The sequence below is a fragment of the Callospermophilus lateralis genome, chromosome 6, assembly GCF_048772815.1.
Source record: "Callospermophilus lateralis isolate mCalLat2 chromosome 6, mCalLat2.hap1, whole genome shotgun sequence".
NCBI classification, from domain to species: Eukaryota; Metazoa; Chordata; class Mammalia; order Rodentia; family Sciuridae; genus Callospermophilus; species Callospermophilus lateralis.
In genome coordinates this window covers 33,018,681-33,041,192 of record NC_135310.1, presented here as the reverse complement: position 1 = coordinate 33,041,192, position 22,512 = coordinate 33,018,681, and the positions used below count along the sequence as shown (strand labels likewise).

At 35.0% G+C, this 22,512-nt stretch overlaps 1 protein-coding gene across 5 annotated transcripts in view; it reads left to right on the top strand.

Annotated features, from left to right (window-relative positions):
* Nucleotides 1-19,868, top strand: part of Eya4 (EYA transcriptional coactivator and phosphatase 4) — a 258,627-nt gene extending 238,759 nt beyond the window's left edge. For all 5 annotated transcript variants that reach the window (XM_076858240.2, XM_076858239.2, XM_076858238.2 and 2 more), the window contains 7 exons: nt 2,751-2,840; nt 8,081-8,139; nt 8,247-8,407; nt 11,185-11,299; nt 13,781-13,902; nt 15,849-15,949; nt 19,140-19,868. In XM_076858240.2, coding sequence (XP_076714355.1) covers nt 2,751-2,840; nt 8,081-8,139; nt 8,247-8,407; nt 11,185-11,299; nt 13,781-13,902; nt 15,849-15,949; nt 19,140-19,220 — 729 coding nt within the window. In that variant the 3' untranslated portion in view covers nt 19,221-19,868. The remainder of the gene's footprint in view (nt 1-2,750; nt 2,841-8,080; nt 8,140-8,246; nt 8,408-11,184; nt 11,300-13,780; nt 13,903-15,848; nt 15,950-19,139) is intronic.
* The last annotated feature ends 2,644 nt before the right edge of the window (nt 19,869-22,512 follow it).

Below are 22,512 nucleotides of genomic sequence, written 5' to 3'. Positions count from 1 at the left end.
CAGATAAACTTGGGGCAGTGGTGTCAAACTGGCTGGAGGATACAGTATCAGGGTTCCATCAATCATATGAGCAATCCACATCTTTTTTTGAGAAACTAAAATCTTCTGCTATTAAAAAAAAATCCACAAAAATCTCCACCAAGGAGATGTCAACATGTTAGAAAAAATGTTGAAATCAATACTGTTGCACCTTTCATGGACTCCCATATCAATTCTTAGCTTTCCTGAACACACCTCAATAATCCCTGTGCTCTCAATTCCTATTTCTTAGCACGCAATTCTTATTATCTAGGTTTCAATGGCTGTAGATACAAAGATGACCCTTCAAATATGTTTACACTGTAGCATTATTGAAGGAAGTACAAGGGACAAAACTGATTCTATGCAGATATGGAATGAGGAACTGCTTTTGCTTGCAAATAGAATTAGTTTGGAGTATAGATGAATATCCTTTGACCTGGCCTGGGTTGCATGTTTTTATTATAAATTAAAGTTATGATTACATTTCTCCTTGTTTAAATACATTTCTTGAAATGCTATTTATTAGAATGTTGAAAACACAATTTCAGTTCTTTTCTCTCGAATTCCCACAGTCTGGCTCCTGGCCCGGCCACTCAACCCAAATCACCCTCTGAGGTCTTCCAAAATAATTTCTCAGCCAAAATCAATAGTATCTTTCTAGGCTTGTCAGCTTTCTTCAAAACCAGATCTTTCTGCATGTGCACACCCCATTTGGTCTCAAATTCTAAGGATTCATCCCGTCCAGATTGTCTCCTTTCCATATCTCCAGAGTCATACCTATAGCTTTTCTCCTTCAGCAATGGTTCCAACTGTGGCCAATTTATCACAGTGTTTGTGCGTGAATTACTTTCCTATCCAATCTATAAACTCTCCTTATTTCCCAAAGTCTTATATCCTTTGGTGCCAGGTGTTCAGCTGCAGTGAAATTTGGTAAAGGATCAATCCTGGTCCTAATTTTCAACCCCTTGTCTCTGTTTAAGACCTTGATTGCTGCAACCAAAATCTTGAGTCCTTTTGACTCCTCACTAATCTCTTTAATTTTCATAAGCTCCCCAAAGCATATGTTTTCTACCTGTATTACTTTTAGGGAATGAATGCTCTTTTAGTTGTCCTCCACCCTTCTCTCTTCAGCCCTAGTGAGATGCAAGTTAAACCAAACTGCACACATATTCAGATGGAGACTCATTCTGTTGATCAAAATGCAACTCCTGGTTAAGTCCTGGTTGTACTATCCTCTGCCACTTCTTCCTCCCTTCCCATTTTAGCATAATCTCTGCTCAAACCCTACAAATATCCCCTCAACCTCTCAGTCTCCTAGTTCTGTCTCCTAGTTCTGATTGCCACCATTCTCAAAGACAAGTCTTTTCCTCTCTGTTACAAGTTTGTCCCATTCCTTAACATGTCACCCAAATACCTTTCTCCAAAAGACTTTCCATGAAGTTTATGTAAATTGTGTCATGAACTGGCTGTGGCTTTCTTCCTCCTCCTCTCAAGAAAAGCTTTAGGTGAAAATGTGTCCTGAGTCAGCTCTACATGTATGTAACATCACAGATGTATCTGTATATATGGTGTCTCTTAACCCTTTGGAAAGATCCATCTTTTTGGATAATTGAAAATCTGCATATACATATATGCAATTTCCCAAAAAAGAACACAAAATAATCATACACATTTTACAGTGTGTATATCAATATCTGTATACAATATGAAATGATCAAATCAGTAAGTACTTTATCCATTATCTCACAAACATTTATCATTTCTTTGTGTTGGAAACATTCAAAATCCTTCCTTCTGGCTGTATTGAAATCTACAATAAATATTAATTTTTTTTTAAATTTTTATTCTAATTTGTTGTATATGATAGCAGAATGCATTACAACTCGTATTGCATATGTAGAGCACAATTTTTCATCTCTCTGCTTGATTGAACATGAAACTTTTTCCTTCTATTGATACCGCCCATTATCAGTGACCCCACATGTCAGTCTGAACATTAGAGTTTGAACATTAGAGTTTGAACTTTAGAGAAGCACACCAAGGTAAGCATCATTAAGGCAGGATTTGTTTAAAAAGGGGTAACATAGACTTCTCCCTTTCTCCCAGGAGGGAGAAGGAAGCCATAGCTGGTATCCTGGTATCCCTTAAAGCAAGGTTGTCTGCCCTTTTTATCTGTCCTAGGCTTCCTTTGTTCTCCTGCCCTCTCCCCCTTATCTTTCTCCTTTCTGCATAGAGTGACTAGACTCAGGAATGCTCCACGGAGGGCCAAAAGGTGGGAAACAGGCGGGGCTGAAGGGGGAAGGGCAGGATGTAGGTCCCTGTAGGGAGGGGCAATTCCTGGGACAAGTTACCTTAGCAACAGGTTGGAGCCTGGCAGGTTTAGGAAGGGCTCTAAAGGAATTAACATTTCAATGCCTCAGGGGACAGTCTCCAACTTCTGGGGACTCACTCAAAATTGGCCTGACTCATTGTGACCTGACTCAATTTACCTATCTGTACTGACTGCCTGTCAAATTCTGGCTTCACTATCTGATTATATATTTTTATACTATCACCAACTCTATTCTCCCCTCCATGCTAGGAAACTGTTTGAATCTTCAGTAAAAGTCCATAGTTCACCACCCCCCAAAACACACATACACTCACACACTAGTATGCACTTAAAATAGTTTTAATAATAACTGTGCTTTCTGAAATTTTACCTCATTATGTGTGCATTTTCTTCTCAGGACCCTCCCATGGCTGTAACCCTTGGACTCCGAATGGAGGAAATGATCTTTAATCTTGCTGATACACATTTGTTTTTTAATGATTTAGAGGTAAGAATTTTAAAAGGTAAGAATGGTTGTTTCCAACACTAAAACTCTTAGATGGTTTCATATATGCAGAAAACCAAAAGATAAACACATAGCTTAAGAGAACTATAAAGTTCTTGTCAAGACAAAAAATTGTATGTACAAGCATGATCATAAAGCAAAATTGTGTTCATGAATGACACATATGTAACTAGCACATATTAAGAAAAAAGTTTCCACAAACAGGAGATGGTCTGTTTTGCTGCCCTGTACCAGACACCCTACATGGTACTCCTAGTTCTTTTAATACTTCAACCACAACCCTTTGGCACCTTTAGACTCAGCCTTTCAGGTGACCAGCTAGGACACTATTTGCAATCATCACTAGACAATGTTCACAGACACTCTTAATTCTAATAGTATGGATCACTGAATTTTGCAGATAATTTGAACCCTATCTTTGGACAACTGTATCATTCCTCATTTCCTCCTGTTCTAGATAAAAACAGTGCTGGACCTACCTACATCTTACATTTGATGAGTTTGAATACATTTCTTTTTCTTTTCTCAAATTCATTTTTTCATTTCTAAATAACAAAGAAGAGAAAATAAAAGCAACAAAATGAAAGGGCAAAGAGAACCAGCCTCTGAGTATCTAACTATAATCTCTGGGATATTAGGCATCCAGACAATAGAAACTGAAATAATTAAATAGTTTGGCAGTGGGCAAGAGTACTTCTTTGGCAGTTACAATTATGCTAAAATAGTGATTTCTCTTTCTTTTTTTTTTAAATGACATGTTAAAATTTGCTTTTTATCTCATGGAGTCACAATGAAAGTCTTTATCTATAATCACATTATGAAAGGAGAAGATTATTATTACTAAATCTCACCTAATTTTAGACTTTTTTATGTTGGACCTTCCATTTATTAATTGACAAGATTTTGAAATAAATACCTGTATTGCACTACTTTTGCAGGGAAAAAACTGTAGGATCCACAGCATAAAAGTCATGTCCAGGATTACCTGCTAGCTAAGTAATTGAACTGGGATTTTGAAGCAGATTTGGCAACAGAGAATATATTTCTGCTCCCCTACTGTGCTGAAATTTTAAAAAGTTTGTGAGAAAGAAAAGCCAAGTTTCAGTAAATGACTTAAATAAGTTTTTAACATTGACAAGGTCTTAAATCCAGATTTAGTTACATTTGAGACGTGAGACTAAAAGCGAGTGACTCAGTGTAACCCACAAATGTATGTGCTGAAAATCTGCTATACCATGGCCATTCACTGTTGCTCTCTCTGCAGTGAGTCAGTAGTTTTATTGGATAATAAAATGACTGTTTAAAGAGGCTTTATTTTTTCTTTAATGGGCAATATGAAAGATCAATATTTGTAGGCATGTTTTCCAATTTTAGGTAATAAGAAATAATCACCTCCCTAAAATCCGATTTAAATTAATCCAGCTACTTTATTACTGTCCAGTATACAGAATGCTTTTACATGTATCTGTTAATGAGAAACACATTTGGACCTTTTTGGAACTTGAATTTTTTTTATATACAGTGAACTTTTTAGATCAGTTTTCCTGTTGTTAATATGGAGGACTTTTATTCTAAAGAAGATTCTAAAATGGTTAGTTCTTTCAAGACTGTAAAAAGAAGTAAGAAATTGTATGTGGTTTTATTCAAGTTTTATAACATTTATCTCATTTGCTTAATTTATTTTACTAGAATAAATGAAGTTTTAGCTTTTTTATTGGCACATTAGAAACCAGATAAAATAAATTTACTGCTCAATTTTTAGCCAGACACTGAAGTGGGAAGGTAGAAATTAGCACATGATGAATTTGTAAATATCTTTAGCAAGTTTGAAATGAATATTGTACATTAAAAACATGTAGTGGTCCTCTAAGGTGTTTTAAGACTTTCCTACTTAAGATAAGATTCTGTTTAAATGTATTTTTTGACTGTCTGGCAGAATCTCCCATAGAAATAGTAAGTGAGAAAATATTATTATTCATGCTGCTCTTTCTGGTTGTGTTTTGGGATGTGATAAAAATTCTATTTGGATTTAAACCCTGCAACTTAGCTATTTAACAATATTATGCTTGATCAATAAATAAGTGTGTATGTAAAATAATCGTACTCTCATTATGCATGTGCACATACGTTCTTGCACATCCAGATGAAGTAACCAAGGATACTTAAAAATGTATCACTGACTTAAGTGAAATAAACAAGCACTAATGAAATGAAATTTAAACAATAGCTTTCAGGGGTTTTCAGTGCAGTTAACATACCCTCGATCTGTCTGCTTCTGACTTTGAAAGCAACATTATTTTCGCACAATTTTTTATTTCCATTAACATCTTAAAACCAAAGATTGCAAAGGTTCCTTAACTGGGATTAAATTATGTCTGCTTCTGCTGACAAAGGAAAGAATTCCTCAAGAGAGTAGCTCCACCTTTAGCTTATTATGCTTTTTATTCTTGTATATTTAATCTTTTGGGGCCTTTTTTTTTTTTTTTTAACCTAAAAGTCTAATTTGAGACTCAAATTCTTCAACATGTACAGCAACATATGTACTGGCAGCTGCTTGACTCATAATTCCTTAAAAGATACCAATTTAAATCCTAGTAATAGTTTGCTACATCCTGCCCAACTGCACAGAAGGCAAAGCTTACAGCACTCCCCCTAAGAGAATTTTGTTTCAATAAAATGTTCTTCAAGTTAGAATAATTTCTCAAAAAGAATGCTCCAGAGAGTTTGGGATCACAAAAGAGAGAGAAAATGGCTGTGGATTTTAACTGGAAAATAGTAGTGACAACTCTGTGGTTACCTTAGAAGACAAAACATTTAAGATTAACACGAGTTATATCAAAAGGTTAAGGTCTTCCACTAACATTTGTTAAATCATGATAATGTTTTTAGATATGTCAGGTTTGGGCCAAAAGGATTCTTAAATAGTTCCTCAGAATGAAAACTAATTGAAGAACGGTTATTTAGTTTTTCCTAAAAATGTAATTGAAGTTCAAGTTTCTTTCACTGGACTGTAATCCTCAGGCAACAGTCCAGAGTCAACAGGCACAGTTAACTAGGCATAAATTTAAAAAGAAGTTAGATTTGGAAAAACCTCAGACATAACTTCAGATATAGAGTACGTGGTCCAATAAGTTTGATATACTGTTGTCCTCAGGAGTAAAAAATAAATTTTTGGGAAACCTATGTACATATTAATCATGTGAGTTAATCCCCGAAATGTCAGAGGAATTTCTCTAAAAATTAGATGAGAGAGTATTAAATATAGAAATAACTTCTGATTACCCAGAGTAATTCACAAGAATACGTTTCCCCCGGGGATATTATTAGTTTATTACAAAAGAAAGACAGGGAAATCATTTACACAAAGAAAGATTTCAGAACCTAGTGGAGTGGGCAACATTATATGATACCATTTTGATAGTGGTTCAGCTTAATCAACATACTTGCTAAGAACATCGCCATCCCTGAATAAGAAATAATTACATCTTCTAGAAGTACTCTGGTGTGCCCATGTTTTGGGAGAACTTTATTTCCATCTTTCATGATAACTGGTAGGATCTCTACCTAGACTCTGACCTAGACTTTTCTGGAAGCATAATGCCGCTTAGTTATTGTTTGATCTGCACCCTTTTGAAATAGGGTGTTTCAAAATGCCTGTTCAAAATGCCTGTTAAAATGTCTGTTTGAACACAGCTTAGGCAGCCTCTGCCCTCCCACCACCTTCCCTCCACTCTTGATGTAATTGTCTCCTTAAGGTCTTCATCATTTAGAATATTACTCTTTTATATCATTGTACTTTGTATGAGAAAATTTAAATGATTGCAGAAATCCAATAAGAATTATCATTTGTCTAGACTTTGGCCATTTGTTATAAGAAAAATTCTTAAGTGATTATTTTATTCCTGATTATGCCTGAAATAAGATTATATTCTGTTGTGTGAACGATCATGCTCAGGGAGGTTTTCTGAGCCCTTCCCTATGAATGTAGAGAGAGATTTTTAAGAAAATTATTAACCAGGCACAGTGGCACAGCACATGCTTGCAATTCCAGATAGTGGGTAGGCTGATGCAGTCTGGACAATTCATGGAGATCCTGTCTCCAAACTGGAAAAAAAAAAGTGTGTGTGGGGGGCAGGGGGACAGGGTGATGGGCATGGATATAGCTCCCTGGTAGAGTGTACCTGGGTTCAATCTCCAGGACCAAAAAAATTAATTTAAAATAATATAACCCCATAATTTATGTAAACCTTTTGAACTTTTAAAATTAGCGTATAGAATTTCAATTTCCATAACAAAATTGTATTGTTAGGCCCTGTTACTGAGTTTTATAGTTTAAAAGAAGCCCAAGTCAACGAAACAGGATGATATGTGCTATGTAGACAGCTAGAGACTAGACACTTTGACTATGGATACTTCCTATCCCATAATGAATTTGAATAACACCTGTAAAGCTTTTGCTTAGTATGGCCTATTTTGAAATGAAATGATTTAAATAGAGAGGGGGGGGGGAAGAGAGAGAGAGAGAGATTTTGAATGGTAAAATATTATGCATAGAGTTAGAATCTGTGAATATGATTAATTAATTTGGGGGAGATAAAAGAGGCCCCAAAGGCTAATCCCTATCTAGTCTGGGGTTATTTACTTATTATAAGGTATAATATATTATTATTAATTCTTGATTTATTCTTCTCAGAGTTTGGTATTTTAAATTCCTTATTCACATTTCACCTTCAGATCATATAATATTTCACTGTACCTTTTCTGATTATTTGAAGATATTACAAGACTCTTAGCAAAGAGGAATCAAATCCCAACACCTACTTTTTCTGAGTATATACTAACTTCAGGTCACATCAATATTATGTGGATATACTCACCTGAATTATATTTTCCTTGGAGTTTATAGCACAAGTAGGGTGGTAAATCTTCACTCCTAATCGATGATTTGAAGATTAAACTTATTTTGTAAATTGCCCTACAAAACCCCTCATACTACATGTTTTCAGAACCCTTCTAATGTTATGCCTCTGGATTCCGATTTTACAGAGTAGAAAAGGTACCATTTCCCAGCAAAAAAGAATAAGCATAGGATTGGTGGGATGGATGGGCAAATGCTGCCATCTTCTGGCCATAGGCTAATCACAAGGAATAATGGACACCTTTGTGTCACATGGTGACAAGTGTCATGTGAAAACAAGTAACATCTCTCATGTTTTTAACAGGAATGTGATCAAGTTCATATAGATGATGTTTCCTCTGATGATAATGGACAAGACTTAAGGTAAGCCGTGCCTTTCAGTATGCTGTTTCCTACTGAAATTCGGCTATGGAGTTTTGCACATGTAATTATTTCTTTTATTTCTTTTTAATGTATTTTGGGTGTTGCAGTACCTACAGTTTTGCAACTGATGGCTTCCATGCAGCTGCAAGTAGTGCAAACCTTTGTTTGCCAACAGGTGTAAGAGGAGGAGTGGACTGGATGAGGAAGTTGGCTTTTCGTTACAGAAGAGTGAAAGAATTATATAACACCTACAAGAACAATGTTGGAGGTATGTGTGTCTTATTTCATCTAATAAGTGCACCATGGGAATAGGTAGATTCAGCCGCAGTCCATGGTAGAGATGGTGATACTGTAAAATAAAGCTGCAGAAGTTCATGTTGAATAACTTTCATCCTGAATTTTTTAGTTTCTTAGAATTGTTGGGGAAATTTTAACTACAGAATAAAACTCCTCTGTCAAAGAATTGGGCATTCTTTGTGAAACTGTGTACTCAGATGTTCGGACAAGATTTGCAGCAGGGTATTTAAGTTAGAACAAATATAAAAGAGTTGTATCATTTCAAAAATGTTCAACAAGTCTATTTTTCCCTTTTGAAAAAATCAGATTATCTGATAGTATCTCTTTCCCACATATGGTATAGTGTTAACTTAGATTATCATGATTTTTTAAAGTTTAAATACTCTGTAGTTAATATCTAAACCATATTATATTCATCAATGTCTTTTTTTTTTTTTTTTTTTTTTTGTGGTGGTGCTGGGGATTGAACCCAGGGCCTTGTGCAAGCGAGGCAAGCACTCTACCAACTAAGTTATATCCCCAACCCCCTCATCCATATGTCTTAGAGTGATACCAAAACTAAGATCCACATATGTTTCTGTATGTAATAAACCTGTGTGTTCTGTATTATTGAGATTAATTTTAGGTCAACAAGATTCTTAGTATTAGTTATGAGATCACGTAAAATTCTTCCCACAGGTTATTTGTTTCTCTTATAAAAGAAATGATATTTGAAGATCATAATCCAAAATTCAAAAGGGAATGATGCAACTAAATATATGCATGCATACTACACCTGTGTATATTCATATGTGTCATAGAATACAGTGTAGTAAATGAAATTCTGTGTGTAATATGCATCTCACATCCATGCATACACATCCTGAGGGCGGGGCTGTGTTTTGTTTCACCTTGTATCTGTCCAGTACTAAAACTCATTATGGATGCTCAGTGAGTACTCAGAACTATAGGAGAACAAAAAATGTAGAACCATGGATAATTTTAATGTTAGAACCAGTGGAGACCTTCATTTTCAAATAGGAAATTGGACCCTGAAGACTCTGCAGAGTCCTACCTGGCCCAGAGTTCTAGGTTGTAATTCCTGTTTCCCAATTCACTCCAATGCTCTTCACAAGATTTTTTTTTTTTTTTTTTTTTTTTTTTTTTTGTGTGTGTGTGTGTGTGTATTGAGCCCAGGGGCACTTAACCACTGAGCCACATCCCCAGCCTTTTTTGTAATATATTTTATTTAGAGACAGGCCTCTCTGAGTTACTTAGGCCTTCACTAAATTGCTGAAGCTGGCTTTGAACTCGTGATCTTCCTGCCTCAGCCTCCCGAGCTGCTGGGATTACAGGTGTTTGCCACTGTGCCCAGGTCACAAGACACTTTTGTAAAATCAAATAAATGGAATTTCCAGTTAAAATCAATTGTAGGTAATATGCTTATTTTTAAAGTAAATATAACATTCTCCTTCCTCTACTAGACTTCCTTTCACTAGTCTATTTATTTATATTTGATTGGTTCTTTTTACCTATGCATAAAGATGAAGTTCTGGAGGGGGACAATAGAAAGGGAAAGGGAGAGGATCTGAAATCGAATTCTATGCATGTGTGAGTTTGCTGGAATGAACCCAATTATTATATAAAACTATGAAGCTCTAATAAAAAAATAAGTTACTAAAACATGAAAACTTTTTTAAAATGATAAATAAAAAATAAAGAAAATAAGGAAAGAATGACATACCTGAATGATAACTATTTTCTGACTTCTTAAGGAAAGTCATATAATATCCCTTTCAGGGTATTATTAGAATTATTTTAAAATCAACAAAACTGCAAAGAAATAATCTTTTGTCTTAGAAAGTTTAAGCAGCCACATAAAAGTCCATTTTCTGTTATACATCAGTATTTCTTTATTACAATGAGGACAAGTGAGACTTGCTTGAAAGTTTAAATTTTACTTTAAAAATCGTCCACCTGTATTTGAGCTCCCAGGATTCTGAAATACAATTTAAATCAGAAACCTCCCTTTTGTCTGGATTTTATATAATTTTGTTTTATCATGAAACAAAAGCTGCATCTTTTGAAAATAAAAATTAGCATGCCTACTTCTTATCATAACATCAATGTAATTTTCCACCATTATCTATAAAGTGCCATATATTTCAGGATTGCAAACACAGGTTTTAATTAATATATATATATATATATATATATATATATATATATATATATATATATATATATAATAGTTCTAGCACTACTTTTAGAAAAATTCTAATTGCTATGTATGATAATGCCACTATTTCTATTTCACAGTGGAAATGATTGTGATTACTGAGAAGCTAAATCTCTTTAGGCAACCATAATATTTGAGGTTTGTCACCCATGGCTGTTGGAGCCCACCACTCCTCCAGACCCAATGGGTTCCAGCCTCTTGGAGTGGTACCCATGCCTGAGGGCTGCAAAGATCTTCTGGTGGCAGATGCCCAGACATGGCAGAAACTGGGGGCCACTTTTGCAGTGTTCTGTCCCTGTTGTTTAGTTTAGTGCCTGACCCCTAGATGTTGTCTAGTAGATATTCATTGAATGAATGAGTGAGTGAATAATCAGTTTTGCAATGAAGATCAATATTGATATGTCTGTTTGTCTTTCCATTTTTATATAAATTGAAATAAAAATTATCAATGCCAGAGAGAAGGGACACCAAACTTATATTCTTGTGGATATATTCAGCTCCTGACTCTGTCTTGCTTTTTGATGTTGCAGGACTCCTTGGCCCTGCCAAGAGGGATGCATGGCTGCAGTTAAGGGCAGAAATTGAAGGCCTGACAGATTCCTGGCTAACAAATGCACTAAAGTCTTTATCAATTATAAGTACTAGGTAAGTGGGATCAATGCCCTTTCTATTTTAATTATATGGGAGACTGAGGTCTAATAGCACAACTTAGATTAAAAAAAATTAATTTTTAGGCTAATTTGGAATTCAGAGGAATTAGTTCACTGAATCCAGTGATTTCTGCATGTGTGTGTGTATGTGTGTGTGTGTGTGTGTGTGTGTGTGTGTGTGTGTGTTGGCATTGAGGGACAGCCGCTTTTTCTTCTCAGAATAACCAGGAGATTACATCTTTCCTTTTGTCTCCTCAGAACCACTGATAACCATACAGAAAGGTCACATGATTTATAATAAAAATGAGAGCACTCTTTTGGTGACAGAGTACAAGGGATAATGACAAAAACAAGACAGTACTGTTTATTTTTTTAAAAAATGCTTGTGTTAGGACTTTTAGACCATAATAGATAACATACATAACTTCAGTACACTAGAAAAAGCAAGAGAAAGCTCTTGGAAAAATTCTAATCTCTGTGTTGTTTGAACTTACCAGTGACATACTGACTTGTTAAGTAGATAATAAATTTAAATAGTTTTGTAAGTTGTTGAAGTACTTTTATTTGCCATAAATGTTAATTTGTAAAGTAATATGAACCTGGAAAGTGATTGTTGGTGGGTGGGATTAATCTTTGTACTTTCCTATTCTATAGTTTTAATTCCAACTTTAATGAATAGGTAAAAAAAAAAAAAAGCAAGCTTAGCAAATATGTGGGTAACAGAACATATACAGAAAGAGATATTATTTGGACTGTTTGAAGATACATAAAAATCTTGGCAGAGTAAAATGAGAATCCGGTATTGAGAACTTGAAAGTAAATGGGTATGTGTCAAGCCTGGCACGTGGCTTCTGACCCTGTGACATGATCAAGAACTGCACTGTGAACAGAAAGTCTAAATGGTGATGGCAGTTGGGGGTAGCAGGGAGCAGAGCGGCAGGAATCACATGAAAACAACCACTGGAGCAGCCAGAGAGCTTGTGGGAAGAACAGTCACGCATGGTCTGTGTCTATAAAGAGTTGGAATGAGTGGGATCCTAGGACAGGACAGTGTAATACAATGTAGGGAAGAAGTGTCAAACAACTGAAGCTGCTTAACAATGGGACTTGCTGCCTGTTATTTTCCGTAACTGCTGATATGAAGACCAAAACTCAGTGCGGCAGGGACATGAGGCTCCTGAACCTGTGAAACTGCCATGGGTAGTGGAATGTGCATTTCTCTGAGGAGGAGGTTAAAAGCTTTTATTATTTCTAAAAGATGTCTTCTAGAGAGTAAAAAACAGATTGTTTCATTATCGTATAGGTTTATATGTGTATATGTGTGTGTATATATATATATTTTATATAAATACACACATATATATAAAATATATATACACATATATGTATATAGTTTGTATAATATATTCGTATGTTATTTTAAAAAATACAGTCATAAAAAGGAAGGGATGGAGAAGAAATCAATACATGTTGAATAGTCAAATACTATGAAAATTTCTAAGCTATTTACATATATTATTTTATTGTAGTCTTCACAAAATGTCAGGAATATCAGAAAAAAAACATGTGCTTTTTTTTGAATTTACCCTCTGACCCTTATTCTTCTATGACTATCAACTGGAAGAAATAATACAAGGTGTAGAAGAAATTTAATAAGCATTATTTATAGCATTGAAAAATTGAAAGCCATGTTAAACATCAAAACTGGACTTCAAAAATATATGGTAAAAAAAATTTTTTTTAAAGTTAAAAAAATGAAAAAAATACATGGTACACCCACCTATTTTGTTTTGTTGGAAAATAGGGGCTACAGAATAAGTTGTTAGGCTTAGTAAAGAAAGAAAGGAAAGAAAGTAACAACTTGCATATATAGTATGATCTGAATGAGAAAATATGTATACAAATAGAAACAATGAAAATAAATTCAAAAAACAGAGAAAGTGGTTATCGATGGTGACTAATTAATAATTGAAGCTTTACTTTTCATATTCTTCCTTATATTTGTCTTGTTCTTTTTTTTTTTTTTTTTACAAATTCTGTCTTATAAACACATACACAAACTCATACAGTGTTTGTAGTTAAAAACAAGGTGATATAACTCCAAATATTCCATAGTATAAATAGACACTTCATTTCAAAACTGTATCTCTAAAGTTGAAAATCCTTAGTTTTGTTTTATCTCACCTTGATTTTATTCTGTAGCATTTATCTACATATGACCTTGAATAGCATCTTTTTTTCTAACAAAATATTATATAGAACTTAAGTGTCACAGTTTAGTGATGGTTGTGCATGATTTTTAATAGTCTGTCATTATTTGGGGATTGCCTGGTAATAGGCAAGGACTGTTGACTATCAAAAGGGGCCATTTACTATAGAATTTAGAGACCACAATAACAATTTTAAATCTGTGCTACTAGAAGTTATTTAGTGTTAGAAAACAGATACATATACAGATATTTCCTCCTTATTTCAGGAGTAATTGTGTAAATGTCTTGGTAACGACGACCCAGCTGATCCCAGCACTTGCAAAGGTCCTGCTCTATAGCTTAGGAGGTGCTTTCCCCATTGAGAATATTTACAGTGCAACTAAAATAGGTAAGGAAATTCTTTAAAATTATATATGGAATGTGCTCACATCTGTGCTTGGGGGGTGGTTCTTAATGAATGTCTCTGCATGGTTTCCTTTCCATCAATTTTAATTTTAGAACATCGCAAAATGGACAAAGTTCTCATAACAAGATACCCTGCATACAACTCATTACACACGTGTGAATTTTATGAGCATTTTTGGATGGTGAATTCAGGATCTCAGTAGTTCTGATTCATTCCATATAGTTCATAGAGTATTACAGAACGTGCTATCTAAATAATATATAATCTTGCCATCCGTAATATTTATTTGTCTAATTGGTATGGGATATACTATTGCCTCCTTGCATGTGCAGGAATCCAGATCTAAAATAAAAAAAGCGATTTTGTCATTACAGGAGAGTCTCACATAGATTCAACTAGGATCCAAAATAAAAAAATCCAGAAAGAAATGAAGATTTCATGAATCAGAAAACATAATTGGAATATTGTTAATACATCATTGGCCAGAATCCACATTTCCAAAAATGCGTAGTAGCAACCAAAGGACTGCAACTTGTTTATTTAGTTTATATCTGTAGGTAGAGCCATCTTTGACTTCAAGGGTATTCTGCAGAGTCAGACTTCTAATGTATGTTCAAAAACTTCATCAAGTCCATCTTACAAGAGTTAAAACAGCACATGTATTCCACTGTCTGTCAAGGAAATGCCTGGGAAAATAAATAGGTTGTGTAATGTGCCCTGAAGGTCAACAGACTTGGACTTTGGCACCTTGACAAGAGAAGTTTAAAATCCTAAAATCCCCCACCAAAAATAGCCTTCCCTGAGCCTTTTGGAGGGCTGATATTGGCGCTGGCACAAGGAGCCCCCAGTTGCAGCTGTTTCCGGAGGACAGTTCAAGTGAGCCAAGCTTTCAGAAAGCAAATGCTACATTGTCATAGCACTACAATTCAGAGCCCAGGTCCCAGCCCCATGCATTCTTTTCATATAAATGTATGTATGTATGCTAGCAACATTCATATAGAGAATATGATTTTGCTTTTTGACAACTTAAATAATTTTATACTAGAGTAAACATTTTAGTTAAGGACCAGATTCCTTTTTATTGGCTAAATTATTCCTTATATTTAGTCTAAAAAATCATTTTAATTTTTCCCTTGAAGCTAGTAGTTTTTGGAGTTCTGCACTATCAGATTAAGAAAAAAGGTGAAAATAGCCATGGCCATATGGACTTTCTGGGAATAAAATTCAGAGAATAATACCAGTATCATAAAAGCAAAGAACATGCAGGGATTCCATGATGTATTTTTGTAAGTATAATCAGAGGATGCTAGTGTCATCAGGCTGTGGCCCAATTGGACAGCATCCTTAGTATAATTAATGAACATATTAGATCCTACCCACTTGAAAAAAGGAGAGGTGTATCAGAGTAAATCCACATCTTAGTATTGAATCTTCAAAGTGAAACTTAAATTTCCCATAAGAATATATTCAGTTGACTGTCTATGCTTACTTGAAATGATTAGACAATGTTTATGGAATTAAAGTTGTTTCAATACACTTTCAGTGGAATAAAACATACTAACAATTTCTCTAGGTCAAACACTTAACCCTACTGACTTACTTGAACCATAAAATGCATTTGTTTAGTAATCTCAAGGGTTATGTTATTCACACACGTGTGTTAATTTCATCAACCCAGAGATTGTAAGCTAGCTCGAGTGATGTCAAAGAGATATTAACTCAATACTTTATGCATCTTTAGATTACTGAATGCAATGGCTGGAAGAATAAACAGTGCATTGTTTTTCAGGCAAGGAAAGCTGTTTTGAGCGTATAGTGTCCAGATTTGGCACTAACATAACTTATGTTGTGATTGGAGATGGCCGAGATGAAGAACATGCTGCTAACCAGGTAACTTCACTCTGAACTTTATCTTATTTATCTTCCAGGAAAAGAAAGTTGCTTTGAACGAATAATGCAAAGGTTTGGCAGAAAAGTAGTATATGTTGTAATTGGGGATGGTGTAGAAGAAGAACAGGCAGCAAAAAAGGTAACCTGTCTCAAACAATGTTGGTGTGGTACTTCTAATGCAAGCCTTTTTGTTTGCATTCCTGTAGTTTGGCCCAGTGGCAGCTTGACAATTGATTTAAATATACAGATGCAAGCGATAAGAGCATGAGAGAGTCAATACTTACTTTCAAAAAAAACCATTTGGAGTCTAGCATTTTTTGCCTGAAATTTGATAGGAAATGTAGGAAAATTTATATTTGTTTGTGTGGATATAAATTAATGTATAATAATTACAGATTTGTGTGTGCGTATATGTATATATACGGTACACAAACACATACCATGCACACAGAAACATATGACCCCACAGTTCTTAAGGCAGATGGGGAGAAAACTGTTTTTAAGCTCACGAAACTCAACAAGATAAATAAGTTTAATCAGCTCATAGAAAAATGATTAGAGTGCTTTGTGCCATAGAGTCCTTGAGATCACCTAGAAAAAGGTGTTGCCCCATGATGATAAATGCTGGGGGTAGATTTAATAGCAGAAGAAAAAAAATGGTTGTAAGAGACTTTAATAAGCTCTATAGGAAATGGCATGTATTACTCTGTTCTTTTGTGCCAACTTGTCTCACATCTTCCAGAAGATACTCATCCGTTTGGATGAGCCATTGGTACCTAATTGAAGCCAAGCATCTGGCTTTGTACATATTCAGAAGATCTCATAGGCCCTAAGTATTTAATTAAGCTGTTTATCGGCCCATATTTCTGAAGAAGAAATGAAGACAATTAAAAAAACATTAGGTGGCTGGTTGGACATCAAAAGGAGAATGATACCAGGATTGCCCCCCTCCACCAATTCTATCAGTCAGTACAACACTGAGGTCTATTACTTCCTTCACTGAATGATAGCAAAACGTTATCTAGCCAAGATAAAAGTGATAGAATTTATAGAAAACACAAAATAATTTGTATTTTTAAGCAGTAACATATCATCTTTTAATGTTTGTTTTACATAGAAAAATCTTACTATCCTGAGGTGATTTAAAATGTCATCTAATAAATCCTTATTAGATGGAAGGTTTACCTGAGTTCTGTTTCCTAATTTTTTTCCCAAAAAGACAGCATAAACAGTTTTATATAAGAGTTTATGGTTATAGTAGAAAGGGAGAGGAAATGATCTATGTTGCTGATCAGTTCAAGTCAAGGAACATGGAGGAAGAGGAAAGTACTTCCACTTGATTTGAAAAGTTTGGGGACAGTGTTGGCAGCCATACTTGAAATCCCCCCTGCTTTTCTGTCCCAGGAAGGGAGCTGGTGCAGACTCTGGTCCTGTAGAGCACCTAGGTTTTAATTAGCAGTGTCAGTGACCCAAGACAGCACAGGAGCTCCAAGGACATTCTGCAGGAGGTCAGGCTTGCAGCCTTAAGTAACACAGCCTGCATTGTTGACTACTCCTTGAAATGCTCCCAGTCACACACGATTGAAGTGTCTCCTGGAGTTTGTCCTTGTCCTGAGTTCACATTGTTTTGATTTTTCATATTGGCACCATAATTAAGCACAACCAAAAGCAGGCAGTGGTTGGGCCACCCCAGCAAATGTGTACATGATTTTTAGCCTGTGTGAAATCCGTGTCTGTCTAGGTCAAAACTAATAAAATTCATTTTTTTCCAAACTTAAAACAGGATAAGTCTTTGAAAGTTAAAACTTATCAAGTCACCTTTGGTGATGCCTGGTAAGAAGGCTAGTCTTGGTAAATCATTTCTATACCTTCTGGTTTATACCTGAAATTTCAGGAGAAAAAGTGTGACTCCAAATGGATAAGAATATCCAATAGAATGCTGTTTCAAATGGTTGTTTATGTAGATGCAGTTTTGGTGATGGTGAAGGCTTAAAATTCTACTTTGGAACACAGGTGGTTGGTTTCGCTGGTACCCAAAATGCATGCTTTTCTTTGGATGTAGCAGTAATCGCATGTGCAGAAATATTAAATATTGTTTTGTTATTACAAATAGATCTGAGCTGAATTTTAAAAAATGTTACTTCCAGGTGAATTTCTGTGCTCTAATTTGACATAAAACATACTTTGAGAAATTTAAGAAGAAATCTCAAAGTGCAGGAACGTACTTGCATTCTCCTATACAAGCATATAATGTGAGAAATAAATGTAATTTTCAAATTTTCTAGAAACCTTGTTAAATACAAGTAAAAAGAGACAGCTAGAGTTAATTTTAATAATACATTTTAATTAACCCAACATATGCCAAACATTATCATAAATACCCAATCTATATAAAAATCACTGATTGATGTGATATTCTTACTTCTTTTCCTTATTCTAAGTTTTTGCAATTTAGTATGCATTTTAAACTGGACTAACCAAGTGCCTGATAGCCACATGTGGTTAGTGGCCAAAATATGGAGCAGAAAAGAATGTAATATAGCAGTAATGAGTATTATGATGCTTAATTTATTTATAAAATACCTTTTCCATATATATGTATATATGTGTTTCCATTGTGTACATGAATATATTCCTTACATCTATATTCTGGATATGTCTTCAGCCCAAATTTACATTATAATACTTTCATCTTGTCAGTTGCTGAAGTGCACTTTCTTTTTTTTTAAACATGGAAAGGAATTCACTGTTTTTCTCTCAAATACACAAAAGGGCTTAGGAAGTTTGTAGTTATCTTAGTTTTTTAGCTGAGAGATGGACCTTTAGGAGTGAGGTCCCTATCAGAGCTTGATTTCCGTCAGCCAAGTAGGAGTTTGATGCTTGTTTTTCCAGATTCTGAGGTTGGTAATGCTACTTTGCAAATATTAAACTATGTAAAATTTCAATATTTTCTTCTTTTATCATTAAAATTCAGCTTTTATCATTAAAATTCAGTGGTAGAGCACTTGCCTTGCATGCATGAGGCCTTGTTTTAGATCCTCAGCACCACATAAAAATAAATAAAAAAAAGATATTTTGTCCATCTACAACTAAAAAAATAAATTTTTTAAAATCCAGTTCAGATCTATTTCTCTGTTACTTTGACAATGCCACCTTGGTTCTGCCAAACCTTCAAATATGATCATCCCTCCATTAAACTCCCTGCCTTAAACCTGGGTGGACTGCACATCCTTGTGTGCAGCTGCTTCCTTGAAACAATGGCTATGATCTCTCTGTTCTTCACTCCTGCCTCTCTCTCTCTCCCATCCCTCCTTCTCTTGCCCACACAGCACAACATGCCCTTCTGGAGGATATCAAGTCACTCGGACCTCTTGGCTCTACATCAAGCACTGGAATTAGAATATTTGTAACTGTGTTCTCTAGCTGGAGATACGTTTTTTTTTTGTTTTGTTTTGTTTTGTTTTTTGTTTTTGTTTTTGTTGTTTTTTTTTTTTTTTTTTTACATTTCAAGTACACTGAATTTTTATGTGTGTGATTCAATGCCTCTGGCTCTACACATATAAATTGTCTTAAAGGATGAAATCGTATTTGGAATGGAAATTCCGGAATGAAGAATTCAGGTTGCTGAATGGAATTAAACTTTAGTGCTACAGAAAGGAAACTCTATGGTCTTACATCTACAACACTTTAATGATTTCTAAAACAAATCTGTGGAGATTGCTATGCACAGAGAAAGAGTCCTAACTGGAATTCACAGCTTTAGCAAAGACCCCTCACCCTCCCGGGAAGCAACACCTATGCTCCGTCTGACAAGGTGGTCACCAACATTCCTCAAAATGGGATCTCTTCTCAGCCCTGAGGTTTGAATCTGACTTTAGCCTACCTAGCCCAGAAAATCTGAATTGGAATGCACTCAAGACTGTATAAGGACAGTCCTATCTAGACCTGTAATTTGTGTAAATTATTGATGAAAATAATTTACTGTGACTTTATTAGCCGCTGACTTTGAAAGTGGATGCAATTTTTCTTTCATTTGTTGGGGAGGGTCGAGGGAGGGAAAACGGGAATATAATATTGTCTTTTTTTTTTTAAGTTTGGCAAACAGAATGTTCATACTGACGTGTTGTGCCTTAAAGACAAGACAGCGTTTGTGTGTTACAATGTAACTTTGGTTAAAAATCTCTGTAGATAATGAAAACCAAAAAACAAAAACCAAAAAAAAAAAAAAAAAAAACCAAACTTTGTGATAATTCTTCACATGACCAAATTTAAAATTCAAGCTATCAATGTTTTAACACTACATCAACAAGAAACCAAGTATATGTGGCAATAAGAAACCAACAAGAATAAGAGAAAGCTTGTGTTTTATTTGGGTTCTTAATAATTCCAGTGATTGTATGAGGCAACTATTTGTACACCCAATCATTAGCAGGTTTGAGAGAGACTGTGGGACATTTACTTAGAAAGAAACATGTTTGTTGAATTCTCAGTACCCTTTCTACAGTTCTACCCAAGAAAACTAAGAGCCATATTCGTGACAATTTGCACAGTTTTGAATTTGAGACTTTTTGATGTGTGTAAGTTGCTTACAAGGAAGATATTGTCATGTATATCTTTAGGAATTATTTCCTTACCCTTTTTAGTATATGCCAAGGACATAGGTTAAAATTTAAGTTGAGTGAACATGGCTTGAAATATAGCTAAGTATGTTAATTCTCAATGCCATTGCAAAAATGAAATGTCATCAGTAAGGGAAGGCAGGTGACCCAGATGGCCCAAGGAAAGAAGTGAGTCTATGAATATTTTACCTAGAATATCATCATAAATTAGATTAGCAAGTGAGCCAGAACTTGACAGCATTAGCAAATTACAACAGGAAAATGCACTGGTATTTCACTGAACCCATCAACTGAGTCTCTCTCCATTGCAGACTTGCGCATGTTGGTTTTCGCCTGTACTGTTACTGAACAATGGGTTGCATTCATTGCAGGGAGAACCTGTCATCGTTGTGTTTGCATGGATTTGGGTTTGTTTTTTTTTTTTCTTCTTCTTCTTCTTGGTGTGTAGCCCTTGTTGGGAACACGATACAGGTTCTCCTATCATTTTCTGTGACATGATTTCCCTTGTGGAAATTTAAGACTTGGAAGTCTGGAGTATTCTAATGGTGTCTGTACCTGCAGTGTAATATGGATTGTGAAATCCAGCTGTTCATCAGTGCTCCTAACCAGAGGCTAGTTCATGACAGTTCATCAACTGAGGCTTCTGTAGATCAAGTTAAAGTCAACGCTTTGCTCACAGATCACAACATTCATTATGGAAGTAGTTTATATCTCCAGGTAGTCAGCCTGCATTTCTTTAGTGAATGTGAAGGCCGCATTTACGATGGGCAGAAAGATCATCAGATCCCAATTGTGCATAAGATTGTGATTTCATAAAACTTATTCTTAAATTTTGTGGGTTTTGGCTACTTCTGCCCCCAAGTACCATGGCAGGCAAAATATGGTTGAAAGACTTTTAATAATAAATAAAGATAAATCTTCTGCTTTGGCTTGAAAATAGCAGTTTAAAAATGGAAGAGTTGCGTCGATTCTCAGTATTTATTTTGCACACTAAAACCTTAAATATTCATTACTGTGAATAAAACAAAATTATTTTTACTATAGCTCATTTATTTAAATAATACAACTGTGGCATTATATCAAAAATTTAATTCTGCTCCATAACAAACAAGCAAGGCTTCTTATGCTGCTAAACCTGCAGGTGCAGAAAGAAACCTCTGGAAGGGACATGGCCTCTGCAGTGCTGTTTCTCACACACATCTTTTTTTCTGATTATGTATTCAGAAGAGGCTGCCACCATGACACCTAAATGCAGGATTAATGGAGAACAGTTTTTCCAGCACAACAGTGGTGCAGGTCAACAAGCCATCCTCAGGGCAGCCTGTGATTTGGGGCATGCTCAAACTAGAACTCTCCTGCCCCACCTTAGGGAGAGAAAATCTGCTTTCTTTCTGGTCAGGAAAAAAAAGAAAAAAACATAAAATAAATCAACAAACAAACAAACAAATTAGCCATTTGGTAGTCCCCATGTTCTATTTCCAAGTAGAATGGTGTGCCTTATTGTAAGTCAGTTTGGGTTTTTGTCTACTCCATATACAAACTTTGATATCTTACCAGGAAAGATAACTAACTTGTGTTGAATGATAAAACTATCAAGACCATGTAATTTCAATAACAATATAGGTAGCCTGGCTGTAATATTGTGATTAAGACTCTCTATCCCTAAAAAAAAATTATAGATCAAATTCAGAGGCAAAAATAATATCTTAGAATCGTACAGTTTATGCACAAAATATAGATAATGTCTCTAATTTTTTTTCCTTCTTCTCTGGTGAGCTGAGATTAAAAATAGTGTCAGTCGCATGTTCCACTATGAAGTTGTCTTCGTACAGCACATTTATGACGAGCCTATATTCTCAGTGAATATGGCATTTAGTATTTCTTTTCAAACCAAACTTAAGCATCATGAGCCAAAGTTGCATTTTGACTCCCCACTATGGTAGCATTATGGAAATCTCACAGTCGAAGTCAAGGGTTTCTGTTATGTATTAGTAAAGTATAGATTATTGGGGCCTACATAATTTAAAGAAATGTAAATTAATATTAAAAGCTTGTAAAAATATGTACATCTTTACTATTTCTC